The 14,269-nt window shown below is 41.8% G+C and overlaps 1 protein-coding gene across 3 annotated transcripts in view; it reads right to left on the reverse strand.

The window, feature by feature from the left end:
* Nucleotides 1-1,683: 1,683 nt before the first annotated feature.
* Nucleotides 1,684-14,269, reverse strand: part of Usp13 (ubiquitin specific peptidase 13) — a 102,292-nt gene continuing 89,706 nt past the window's right edge. For all 3 annotated transcript variants that reach the window (XM_051185834.1, XM_051185833.1, XM_051185832.1), the window contains 3 exons: nt 11,856-12,009; nt 5,051-5,135; nt 1,684-2,170 (listed from right to left, as the gene is read on the reverse strand). In XM_051185834.1, the coding sequence (XP_051041791.1) occupies nt 2,077-2,170; nt 5,051-5,135; nt 11,856-12,009 (333 nt within the window). In that variant the 3' untranslated portion in view covers nt 1,684-2,076. The remainder of the gene's footprint in view (nt 2,171-5,050; nt 5,136-11,855; nt 12,010-14,269) is intronic.

Genomic DNA, 14,269 nt, shown 5'->3' on the forward strand with positions numbered 1-14,269 from the left:
TTCAATGTGGATTTTACACCATTGATATTGCAAAGTTTTTATTAAAAAATTTTTTTCAAAATATACATGCTATCGTTGACCACATTTGAGTTCAAACCTCCAGAGAGCCCCTTACCCCCACAAAAGGCCTTTGCTTTGTAACACTGCAAACCAGCCACTGATGATGTGTGTTTAGGGTCATTATTCTATGACATGTGGCCCTATAGGGAGTGGGTTTTGTAAGGCTGCTTAGTGTGGGAATTCCCAAGGGGTAGGGGGCAGACTGGTCAGGACACACAAAATAGACACTTAGGATCTCCAAGTCAAGCCTGGAAGGATGTCAGTGGGACAGAGCTGTAGAGAATTACTGCATCATGCACTCCCTCCCTCTGCCATGGCATCTGTTCCCAAATGGAAACAGTGTCAGCAGAGTTGAGAAGGCACTGCCCTGGTATCCACGGTGTTCTGCCTTCTGCTGTCTGTGAAGGTTCCTCAGCACAGGTCAAAGCCTGCTAGAAAGAGGAGATATCTCACCTCATCAACATGCGGATGAGGAGAGTGAGGCACAGGAAAAGGAAGGATTTGCCAAGGCCCATAGCCAGTTGAGGCAGCACCCAGGTTCCCAGGCCTCTGGCCCCAGCTCTGCAGCCCAGGCTTGTAGCACATATAACGTTCCTTGAGACAGGGTCCCAGCTTAACAGGTCCCTGGCTGTTCAAACTCACCACATCCTAACCCCACGCCTCTGCTTCACTCGGCCCAGTTGGCTCTTCCTCTTTATTTTTCTGCAGTTTCTAGAAAGATCTTCTCAATCAAAGAAGCACACGTTAAGCAGATAGCAGTAAACCCTTTTCCACTTCACTGACTAGTCTGAACTAGAAACTCCAGAGGCTGGAATTTGGCGAAAAGCAGAGAGTAAATGATAGCGAGCTCATTCCTCCCCATAGCACATCCAGAGCTTGGCCCTAAGCTCAGGCTGCAGCCAAGACACTGAAATGGCCAGTTGGAAAGGACAGCGGTCCAGATGTTACAGACGTGTCTCTGCAGCTCACATCCTTAAAGTGCCCCAGGTCACACTATGCATCACAGCAGATAGACAGTGAAGGCAGAGATGAGACTGGCCCCAGAAAAGTAGAGAAGTGAAAACGTAAGAAAGTTCAGGGACCAGAAAAATCAGACAAAGCAAGGGCATTTAATACAACTCCAGGGAGTAAGCACAGGGCCAGAGACCAGCTATCTAACTACAGATAAATAGGAAGCTTCGAGGGGCTACGCTGCTGAGGAAGAGAAGCCATCTGCCTTTGGCAAAGCACAATAGGACAAGACTTGGGCACCAGGCATTGATGTCAAATGTCACACACTCACATGAATGCCAGACAGCACTGAGGGGCCACACACAGCCCTTTGTACACCTTAAAATTCCAAGTGGGGAACTAATTTTTAACAACTGTTCCTGAGTTATAGGTTTGTTAAAATGTTTGCCTGTCTTTTCCAAATATGCTTAATGGCAACTACTTAGCCTTTGAACACCAACCCATCAGATTTCCAGTAGACTACAAAGGTCACACATACATTCTCACACACATTCACACAGTGTATTATTAACTCTGATATGATTTAAATTAAACATAGCTTCCATTGCAGATTCCTGGTACACATAGCTAGGGCAGAAATTATTGTGGGAAATGAAAACATGATGCCACAAATAAAAAACAGCCCAGATTTTGATTTCCTATTTGGGGGCATTTTTTTCACTGTAGATGAGGCCTCACCACTAACCCCCAAAGTAGAAGAGGGAAGGACACTCCATATCTGATGTGCAGGTAGCCAATGTCTTTGCTTATATCACCTGCTCCCTGAACAGTTACAAAATTCTCCACAACAGAGTATTGCCAGCAACAAAAATCTCTTCCCAGTTCTTCTCCTGAAGGCGTTGAGTGGAGTGACCCCAGTCTTGAAAGAAGCAATAAATAACCATGTAGTCCTCTGTGTCCAGTTGTCCAGACTTTTTTCATTTATTTTTTTTTTTTTTTTTTTTTTTTTTCTTTTTTGGCAAATTATAAAGGTGTATGGCTTCTTCTAGCCAACTCTTGTGAGGTTTAGCTTGGTATCCTGCGGTAAAAGTACATATATCCCAGGTCTTTGGGGGGCCTTTCTGAGGCACAAACTTTGTGGTCATTGTAGATCACCCACCTGAAAACAAAGACAGAAGCATGTGGTGGGTTTGTGTCAGCAATGGACAGGCAGAAAGAAGGCACTGTACACTGTGAAGGGGAGAGCCCCAACAAGTCACATGATCATGGCCCAACCAATGCACAAAAGGAATGGAATTTTGGTGAGAACTCCCCACCCCACCCCCAAATCTCTCTCTCTCTCTCTCTCTCTCTCTCTCTCTCTCTCTCTCTCTCTCTCTCTCTCTCTCTCTCTCTCCAGACAGGGTTTCTGTATCGTTCCAATTTTAGAATGTGTGCTGCCGAAGTGAACACCAGACAGGGTTTCTAACCCCAGGCTGGCCTCAGATTTTATAGGTACCCAGAGTGCCCTTGAACTGTACAACATCCTTGGTTTATGTGGTGCTGGGTACAGTCCATCAACAGACAGAACCATACCCCCAGCTCTGCTTTTTGGTTCTTAATTCAATAAAAAAACTAGTTACTAAAATGTATTGGAATTCTTCAAGTTGTTTAAATTTTCCATTCCATAATTCATTTTTTTTGTGAAAACCCATAATCAGCCTCAAAAAACAATCCCAGAATTATATACAGTGATGTGTATTGAAGTCTTGGTATAGTAAGAAAGCCTCAGTGAACTATCAAATAACTGTGAACATTTCTTCAAAGAATGTTTAATAAAACAAGAAAATAATCACAGTATAGTATGAAGGTAGGATATGGGTGAACTGCAATACAATATGGGGGGAGAAACACATTATATTTAGTAATATAAATAAATATATATATACATACATACATACATACATACATACATACATATATATATATATGCATGCAACAGCAATTAACCAAAATGAAGCCAAGAATTCAAAAGGGAGCCAGGAGAGGTATGTAGGAAGGTTTGGAGGGGGTAAAGGGAAGGGGAAAATGTTGTAACTACATTATAATCTCCAGAACAATTAAATTAAAAAACATAAATCCTAAGGAAAAAATCCAAAATAACCAAAAACAGGGAAGAATTCCCTGCACATACTTTAAGTTTTCAAAAAGATGAAAGTACATGTGCATAAATATGTATGTATGTATATATATATATGTGTGTGTGTGTGTGTGTGTGTGTGTGTGTGTATGTATGTGTGCCCTCCCCAAATAACACCAACAATAAAATAAATAGATAAATAAATCAGTTGGTAATGGCTATCCTTACACTTACAAAGTGTATATTCTTTGCATTGTTTTGTACTGTGCTAGTTTGTTACAATAATTTGTACTGACTTCTCTAATTAGGCCACTCCTTGAGGTCATCATGTATTTAAATCCCTGTGTAAAAACCAGATTATCCATTTTCAGCACAAGGTGCATTTATGTTCCACTACACTACAGACCAAAGGTCCCTCTTTCCCCTAGTTCACAGCTGCTTGTCTCCAAACCCAGAAGTTTTAGAAAGGACTAGGTCCTCTGCTATAGACTTGAACCCAAAATCTGAAACGGTAGACTCAACTGTACATTTGATGAGGTTATGAGATGGGGAGCTTGGGATAAGCCCCAGCCAATAGAAGGTGCCAGTTGAACAACTTGATAAACATCATCTCATGCCAAATCAGTCTGCCAGCCATTTTTGCCTTTTCTCTATACTGTGTCCCTTCTACAAAATGGTATGTTAAAACTGCTCCGTTTCCACTAGCCTCTTGAATTTGTTATTATCTTATTTCCAACCAGAGACCTGTGTTCTCTGCTTGACTCTGCTAATCATGCTGAGAAGCTATAACTAAAAGACTTGAAAAAAAGAAGACGAAAATAAAAACAATTGAATCTGGACAGGAACAAACTGTCTAGGTCACAGGAGACATGGGTGAAAGGTCAACACCCTACCTGCATGGGCAAGCATTTGTGTATTACAGACTGTCCATGTGATGTGAACAAGCAAGAAATCCCACCACAGCTGCAGTAGGGAATGAAGGAAGGACACCCAAGGAGAAGGCATGAGCTTAGACTACCTCATTCCTACCTCATCACAAACCTTCCAGTCTGACTCAAGAAGCTAACTCTAGATTGCCATAAGCAAATGCCTAGAGTTTGGACCTGCCAGGTAGAATACAGGTTACCCAGCTGAATCAAGTAAACAACAATACCTTAATAACTTAATTTATTAACATAAGTATGTTCATGTAATGCTGCAAACAGGCAATGTTAGAAACACACTTATACTAAAAAGTATTCATTTTCAAAACTTAAATTAACCTTGTTCTCTTGTTTTGATGGCTAAATCCACTAATCTATGGAGGTTACAAACACAGCCTACCTTATGCTATAGGTGCACCTTTATTTGGGGATGTCACCTTGGCACACTAAAGTGACTTTGAATACCAGTTCCAGCACACCTGACAACTAGCTATACTAAGTCCGAGGGTTTGCATACAAAGTGTCGGGCATATGTGCATGCCTGTAATCCCATCACTAGACAGGCTAAGGCAGGAGGACCATAAGTAAAAGACCAGCTAAGACTACAAAACAGGTTCTAGGCTGGCCTGAGCTATATAGAGACTCTTTTGTTTTGTTTTGTTTTGTTTTGTTTTGTTTTTTGAGAGAGAGAGAGAGTTGAGGCATACCTCTTCAAGACCAATGTGAGAGGCTGAGCATAGTGGTACATAGTACACACCTTTAATACTAGCACTTTGGAAGCAAACGCAGGTGGGAATTTTGAGACCAGCCTGCTCTACATATTGAATTCCAGGCCAGCCAAGACATACTGAGGCCCCCATCTCAAAAGTTAAAAAAAAAAAATTAAAAAAAAATCAATGTAAGAACCAGAAATAACATAGAAAAACACTAGTACATTAGCTGAATCCAGAAGAGGCTCAACACCACAGCTATGCACCATCTTTCTAAAAAGACTCACCGTCCCTCCTTTTTGATATGGCAAACATAATGGCCACTCATTGTAGATGTTCCCATGTGACTGATGAATGCAAATAACTCATACACTAGGGAAAAGAAAACAATTCAGTTACAAGGCAGCAATAAAAAACACAATATGGTCCCGAGCAGCACCTGGAGCAGACAGGTGAGCCACTGGCTGTCCAGACTCACAATTCCAGTTAACCAGGCTGTGTTGATCACACACACACACACACACACACACACACACACACACACACACACACACACTGATATGGAGTCCCACCAGCAAGCAGGAATAAACGGTCAAAGTACAGCAAGAAATGCTGGTGCCAAACTCAAATCCAGAAGCAGGATTATCCCACCCCACCCCCTTACCGCTACCCCCCCCCCCCAAGTCTGCAGCAAGCTTACAGGTCTGAAAGATGCATGAGGATGGAAATGCTGTTCCATACTTTTGAGTCTGTTTCTATCACTGAGTCTGAAGAAAAGGGAGGGAAGGAAGAGAGAGAGGAGAGGAGGAAGGAGGGCAGAGAAGAGGGCTTGGGCAAAGGAGAGAGGGAAGACTGGAGGGCAGAATGGAGGAGAGGGAAGGAGGAAGGGCAGGAAAATTGAAACACCACCCACATTGCAGAGCTTTTTGAAATTTAGAGTCAAATATGAGGAATGTGAGGAAGACTACTGGTAGTTTTAGAAAGGGCCAATGAGTCAAACAAGATGACTGACTCATGCTACAACCTATGGGCATCATAGGACACCAGCTTTTGTCCCTAGTTGGTTAATAGTTTCCCCTCAGCCTTACCACCTCAATCAATGGCAAGTTCATTCTTCTGATAACTTGTGTCAAAACTCTTGGTATCACTCTTGTTCCTTATATCTAGCCAAATCATTAGTATAATCTCTTTCAAAATATATCCAGGACCCAGACATCACACCCTTCTCCACTCATGCTCCTGGGCCCATGTCACCATTGCCTTTCTTAGGACTGGTTACAAGTCTCTTAACTTACCTCTGTCCCTCTCTTGTCTCTGACACTTGAACTACTCTCAGAATGGCTCCCAGAGTGGCCTTTTACTTTCCTTTCTCTTTTTTTTAATGGAAGTCAAATTGTGGTCATTAGTCTTCCCAATGCTCTCTGGTGACTTCCAACAGACCACAGTAACTTCTGATTCTTGCAACAGCCCATGAGATTTCCCCCAACTTCTTCTCATCATTCCCCTTACTTCACTCTAGCTACTCTGGCCCCTGGCCAGACCTCAAGCACACCCAGAGAGCTCTGCCCTCAAACCTCCATGCCTACTATTCCTTCTAGCAACACTTTGTTGTTCAATCTGCACATGACTCAAGGCCACAGGTAAGATGCCACCTCATCAAAACCACCTCATCAAACACTCACCAATCTCCCTCCTCGACTCACTCCTGTCATTCCCTCATCCTGCCTTATTGTCCAAACACACAGAGTGCCACACACGTATCATCTACCACCTGTTAGCCCAGTCTAAAACACAGCTTGACAAGGACAGAGAGTTTGCAGCTTTTCTTAAAATATTCTAGACACAGAAAAAAGGTGACTTTCATGACACTGTTGAATGTTTTAGTCAATAAGTGAAAAAGGTAATTCTTCTCATGTCCATGCTTGTTTCTATAGCTTTTTATAGTGTATATGTTTTTATAAACCTCGTGACAACATGTAAATTTGAGTATAAAATGGTAGATGAATATTAATGGGAAATAAATCAACTGCTAAGTTTAAGTTGCTGTCTTATTGACTGGCTGAAATGGAATCCCAGTTTAGAAATCAGAAACCAGGCAAAACAGTTGCTATAGCAGTTATCAAACCCAGGATTCAATTATCAAAAGAGAAAACTAGAAAATTTACATTTGTCTGTCTCCTCTGAGCCATCCTCCCACATAAGAACCCACTCTACCTCAGTAGGCTGGAAAGGATAAGGGGGAACCTTTCCTTAATGCCAAGCAATTTTGCAAGAAGCATCCTTTGGAATAATTTCATATTAATCTCAAATCTTCAGCTGAAGAAACACAATGCTGTTGTCCCCAAGTGCAGCTCCCCTATAGATGTTCATGAAGAAGGCACAGCTTCCCAAGGCTTACCCTTACACACACACACACACACACACACACACACACACACACACACACACACCTGCTCCCTAAATAGTAACTTCTACAGTATGTTAAAACACTAAAGGGGCACTCCCTACCCCAAGCCAGGACCACCTCAGTGTCACATGGCTCATACACCCACACAGTACAATACCCAGCCAGATGAAGATGCACCCAAATGTTATCAATAAAACCATACCATTAACTCCTGCCTTAGTTAGGCTTCTAATGCTGTGATAAAACACCATGACCAAAAGTAACCTGGAGTGAAAAAGATTTATTCTAGCTTATGATTCTCAGGTCAAAGTCCATCATCAAAAATAATCAGGGCAGGAACTCAAGGCAGGAACCTAGAGGCAGGGACTGAAGCAGAGGCAATGGAAGGGTGTGGCTTGTTCCTTATGGCTTACTGAGCCTGCTGTCTTAAAGCATCCAAGGTTTCCTGCAACATTCACAGTGAGTTGGGCCCTCCCATGTCAATCAAGAAAATGTACCACCAACTTGCCTACAAGCCAATTCTACTGAAACATTTTCTCAGTTAAGATTCTTTCTTCCCAAATGACCCTAGCTTGTGTTGAGCTACATAAAATTAGCCAGCACAGTCCCCAGAGGCACTTTTGCTTCCTCAGTTAAGAACTAAATGTATGGCCAACATTGGTGGCACACACCTTTGATCCCAGCACAGGAGGCAGAGGCAGGTGGATCTCTGTGAGTAGGAGGCCAGCCTGATCTACAGAGCTAGTTCTAGGACAGGCTCCAAAACAGAGAAACCCTGTCTTGAAAAACAAAACAAAACAAACAAACAAACAAAAAAGAACTAAATGTATGTGTACACTTAGAATCATAAAAACAAATAAAGTGTCTACATTCAAAATGTTAAAAATAAATGTTTGAAGTTTAGCATGAATCTCAGTCTCAAAATTTAAATTAGCCATGTTTATCAATATAAGCAACTTTCCCATGCATTATTCAAAACCTCCTGCAAAAGAGAGAATCGCTTTCAACACATTTGCAAAAGCTAAGCAGGCAAGAGATGCCAATTTATATTGTTTCCAAAAAGACTGAAATGAGTAGAGCCAATGGGAAAGCTAGTTGGTTCTCAACCAAGTCCCCTGAGATCCTGGCCCAAACAACAGCTCCATCCCTAGGCAGAGAGAAAAGGCAGCTTGAGTCAAAAATAAATGGTTCAGAAATGCTGACTTTCAACAGAGAAATGTTCAAAATACTTGGAACAACTTGAGATGCCTGACCCACTGCTATGTCTTCTGTCCTGAGAGAAGCATCTAAACAACTAGGCCCAAGCTACCTGTGAAACAAGAACTCTTCTCCCCAGCAAAACTTGTTCTGCTTGAAACTTGATGAACACTATCTCAGTCTTACAATTAAGGAAGGGTCATTTGTTTGTTTGTTTGTTTGTTTGTTTGTTTTTAATATCACATGATGGTACCCTCCCATCCAACCTACCACCAATTTTGTACTCTATTTGTTTTTACTATCACATGGTAACGTGACCCTCCCCCTCCCCCCATCCGATGTAGCACCAATTGTACTCTATGTTATATTGTTCTTCAAGAAATCATCTGTCAGCAAAGTTCCATGGAAGCTCAAAGGTAAAAGAGCATTTGAGTGTCGTGTGGAGAAAGGTCACCTCCACGATAGACTCCATGAATCAAAGCCCTCCTCCACGCAGACTGCTTTTGTTCTGGTGAAATGGGGAAGGGAGAAATGAGAGGAGTATGACACAGCTGTGAACATGGCGGTCAAATCTGAATATCACGGGGTTACGGACACAACTCAAAATCACCCAACCAAATCACCCGAAGTGATAACATTCAAGCACGTCTACCTCCCCCAGTCCAAAGGGTCGATTTGGCTTGTCTCACCACTTACTGCTTAAGTCCCAAACTTAGGAAGTTATAGTTTCTGTCCTTGTATGTGGGACATACAAGGTTAAGGGCGGACAATCTGAACACATCAGCCTTTGCCCTAACTCAGGCAAGCTTACGCTAACCTTTCTTTGTCAACTCTTTCTTAAGTAGCCCAGCATCCTGGGCTAGAGCTGTGACTCAGAAACAGAACTCTTGCCTGGTGTGCACAAGACCCTGGGTTCTATTCTGACCACTACAAAATAGGAAGTGAAAAGAAATATCCTATATATTCTGATGAGCTACACAGTGGTGATGTTCTCCCATCAAGGAGCTAATCATTTCAGATTCTTGAAAGTCATGACGCTGCTTTCTTGAAAATCATACTTGAACTATATGTCATTATCCCAATCAAACTTCAGCTTTGGAATACTGTTAACAGATTAAAAGAAACCCCCCCCCTCTGCTTTTTCTCATTTTCATTTGTTTATTTTTTTACATTCCAATCCCAGTTCCCCCTCTCTCTTCTCCTCCCACTACCCCTACTATTCCCCCTCCCATCTGCTCCTCAGAAAAGGATAAGGCCTCCTCTAGGAAGTCTACTAAGTCTGTCCCATCATCTCCTTAAGCCGAGACCAAGGCACCTCTCCACCCCCCAACACCCTTGTGCCTACATTTCTCAGCGTTATACCAAAGGGAAAAACTAAAACTATGTAGTATGAGATCTGAAGGTTGCAGCCCCTTTGAGAAGGAATCGCCTTTCTCTGGGACCTATTTGAGAATACCAAGCACCCAATACATATTCTATGTATAGCCACATTTGTAGTAACAAATATTCTAGAGTTGATACCTAGAATATTAATTAACAAATATTCTAGAGTTGATACCTAGAATATTAATTGTTACTTCTGTAATAAATAAAGCTTCACAGTATCTCACCCTTTTGCAGTTTATTTAAAAAGGTGTGTAGGTCTCTCTCCTTGGGCAGTGTAAACTGTAGACAAATAAAAGGCTGAAGATGACTTAAGTCGAATAATTGGTTAATACACTGCTGGGGTGATTTGGGATGAATCCCACTATGGAAAGGGGAAATGCTACGGCTTCACGGGGGTTCTACTGAGATGACAGTAACTATTCAAAAGGCAGGTATCCCCAAGGCTTTGCAAGTGAGGTTTCCTCCATCAGACTGCATGATGATCTCAAGGGATCAGCCTAATGATTTTACCACCTGAGATCTCATTGTATGATCCCTGTGGCCTGCAGCACAACTCCAGGGTCCAACCAAGTATCTTAACAGAAACCTGAAAGAAATTTTATGGTGTCCTGCAAGGGCAAAATTCGACTCCAGCAAGACCTGGGTATCTTTGCATGGCCCTAAAATACAGTAAGTCTGAGGGATTATGTGGATTATGTGTCTGTTTTTTGTCATTATTGACCTGTAAGAAGAAAGGAAACCCTGAGGATCAGAGCCCCTGCTGCCCCATCCCAATCTTGTGGCAACTTTACAACAACCCAGTCTTGAAGTTCATCCTTCTGCCAAAAGAGCTCAGCATCTCCATAAGATCATCATGGATATTGATGAATCAGTGGAAGTGTGGAACATATTTTGGTTTGAATCACTGATAACATGTCTATTAGATCATCCTGTGTTTGGAACTACTGGTTTCTGGAAAGAAACATAAAACCTTGTAGATGAATATAGAATTTGGGAGAATTGTGTCTTACCCTTTTCTTACTTAAGTAGAATGAAGAGTTTCAGTGAGTAAATTCAGATTTTATAGAGAAGAGAGGGAAAAGGCATGAGACCGGGTGGGAAGAGGAGACAAAAAGAAGGAGGAAGAAGAGAAGAGATCATGTGTCCTGTGATGGGAGTGTGTGTTTCACAAATAGGGATTCACCTGGCAAAGGCCTGGAGCAGGCATGGAGAGAGGGTGGTGCTGTGGTACAATGCCAGACATCTAGGCTGCAGGAAGAGGGATGCAGAAGTAAGAGATGTGGTAGGCTGGGTAACTATAAGGCATGTTAAATGGCAGGCTAAAGAGCTAAACAGCCCAGGAATAGGATATCATGATATACATGGATGACAGGTCTGAACTTGTCCCCACCTCTGAAGAGCTGTATGACCTTGGGTTCTGTACCTACTCTTCCAACTCCATTTTCTCACCTGTGAAATTGGCTATGGTAAGAATGTAAGGAGTGTTTATATACAAAGTGCTTACAACAGTGCCTGGCACCCAACCACTACCTCATAGTTGGCTCCTGAAAGATATAACACTAGTCTGCCTGTGGAACACCACTTCCAGTCATCTTGGAACAGCCCTTCAGGAAACTGCCAGCAGGCAGCCTGGAAATGCGAGAGTCATCATGAATCTAAGATTGCTTTTCCATATTCAAATCAGTCCTCTATGAATATAGATGCTTCTTTTGGCCAAGCTGTCATCTTTCATGAAGAAATGTAAACCTCACTGGAAAGGACAAAGTTGGGTTGGACATGTAGCTCCATGAATGTGTGCTTGCCTAGCCTAACCAATACCCAGCATGCATAGAAAGGAATATACAAAGTCTAAACTTGTACCTAACACACACACACACACACACACACACACACACACACACACACACACACACACACCAACACATCTGTGGCATGGCACTCCATTATCTGATTTTTATCAAACCATGGTAACCAAAGTGGCAGGATATACCATTTATGAGACGACAGCTCCGTGATAAAGTTGTTCTGGTACACAGAGGGGGAAGAAGGTGTGACTTGAAATACATCATGACTGATGAGAGAATGTGTATGGCAAGACTTACTTCCAGATCCATCCTTGACTCTGGGCCCTTCAGGCTTGGCCTCAGACATGATGTTTGCATTGGCATTGTTCTCCATCTCAATCATGAAGTCACCGTCCTCTTCAAACTCCGGGTGGCTGAAGATCCAGTCCAATGCCCTTTCCAGGTTATGATTCTGAAGAGAGGAAATTCACAATGCATTCAGAGTCCAGGCCTCATCAAGTCCCAGACATTTGTATCAGGTGTCAAGCAGCCAGGCAGGAGGCATAAATTAATTGGTCCTGAGCATCTCTGAGTGAGAAGCTCGAACTCTTGTCACTCTCCCACACATGCCCTGACACAGCGGTGACCAAAAACTGAGCTCCAATACCTCACCTTGTCTTAGCTCAGTATTACTGCAGGCTGGTGCCAAAGATGAGGAATGCAAAGTGCCCAAGTCAAGGGCTATGTTTCCGCACAGCCCTTTCTACAGCCATAGTAATTATATATACTGTGTTCTTTACCATTGACATCTTTGTAAAATAAAGGTGACAATGTGCATTAGTGCCCCCTTGCCTTAAATACAGGAAGAATGCAGGAATGTATTCCTTGGTTAATGGTTGCTTTAATGGAACCCCATATGGTTCAAACCAGCTGCACATGAAGTAATTTGCACTAACAAGCTAAAGAATTTGTTTATATAGAGAAACTTCAATGAAACAAAATAGGGCTCATGAAAAGTACTCAAGTGAGAAAAAGTATGGTTGAAACAAAATTCCCATGACCTGGTCAAGACTCACTATGATCTCAGCAATGGGCTCTAGCAGGTAACCCAGTCAGGACAGGCTAAAGGACCTGGGAGCTCACAGCCACTCAGAATGAATTCTGATGTGACAAAGGATAGTGGGCTTTAGCATGAATACCTACACCACCAACCCATTGTGAAGAAAACAAAATCTGGGGACTCATATGCAATCTGGGGACTTATATGCAATTTTCTCTCTGAAATCCTAATTTTCTCACATACTTTTAATGCTTATTGTTGTCTTTCCCTAATGCATACCTTAAAACTTGAAATTTTTACTTTAATATTGATGTGTAACTTTTCCACAAGAAATAATAACGATTCCTAACACCAGTCTTTGAACTCTCCGGAAAGAAGATGCGGCCCCACATCATCATTTCCACTTGACTCAACCTGATGCATCGGAACTACAAACATCACCCTAAAACCGGTTTGAGACTGTTTTGCTCTAGACAACTCATGACTAGCTAGCTGTAATGGTGCACCTTTTTATTACACCCTGGCCAGTTTCAAATACAACTACAGTCAAGAATTTTCTGCCACACAGTGACTAGCTACATATGTCACAGCCAGCTCTGTTGAGAAATTTGGTTGCTAAAAATTTTCTTCCTACAGGATCCATTGGAGCAATCATCGTCCCATTTCAGCAGGAAGTAATCTTAATATGACTACGCCCCCATTTCCCTACCCTTGGAATTTTGGGATAATAGTCATCGTCTTTAGGTTGGTTTTAGTTATTTGGGATTGGGTAATGCTTACACTCGGGTTTATCTTTTAGACAGGAATAGGGAATGGTTGGTAAAGGTATGGTTTAGATGGGATATAGGTAGATTAGCCTATTTTCTTGAGAATTTGAGTAAAAATGAGATAGTATTTTACAGCTTACATTGTTGTGTATTCTTATGTGGTAAGCTATGTAAAATTAAGTTTATATTTTGTTATATTGTGTTAAATATTTCCACTTACAATGTTTTATGCACATTATTTTTACCATATTCTATGTATGTATACTTTTCTTGTATTCAAGACATTTTGTATATTGATACAATTTGGGATATTTATCTTGCTGTCCTTTATAGTTCTACCTCTTGTCTTGACACTTATACTCTACCTCTATTTTAGGGATTTACATGTAGGTATATGTAAATAGTTATATTGTTTAAGTATTTGTTCCTGCTTTACTCAGAAAAGTTTTAATCAGTCTTTTTAGCTAAGTTCCCGAGTATTACAGATCATCTTCACTCACATTTCCTGTACCTATGAGATTAGTCAGATATAGATGCTTAATCTTCAGTCACTTCATAGACATGCAGAACATGGCATTTAAATGTTTTAATATTAGTACTCCATTGACATGAGACACTGTTGCTCCTGACAGCACCATGCACTTTCCCGAAAATATGTTGGACACTGTTGTTGCTCCTGCTGGAGTTCAATCTCGCCTCAGCTAATGGCCTGTTGGGCATAGAATTGCCCCCACCTTGACCACTGATTTGGACATGCAGTCCTATGTGCTTGCAGGAGACAAATATAAAAGACTGCTTGACCTTGCCAAGTCAGGGTAAGACAGCCATTCTATTTCCCTGCTGTTGTTATGGTCTGTCAAGTTCTCTTGGCCTTAGCCAAATCTGGGTGTACCAACGTCACTGTG

The sequence above is a fragment of the Phodopus roborovskii genome, unplaced genomic scaffold (genome assembly GCF_943737965.1).
Source record: "Phodopus roborovskii unplaced genomic scaffold, PHOROB, whole genome shotgun sequence".
NCBI classification, from domain to species: Eukaryota; Metazoa; Chordata; class Mammalia; order Rodentia; family Cricetidae; genus Phodopus; species Phodopus roborovskii.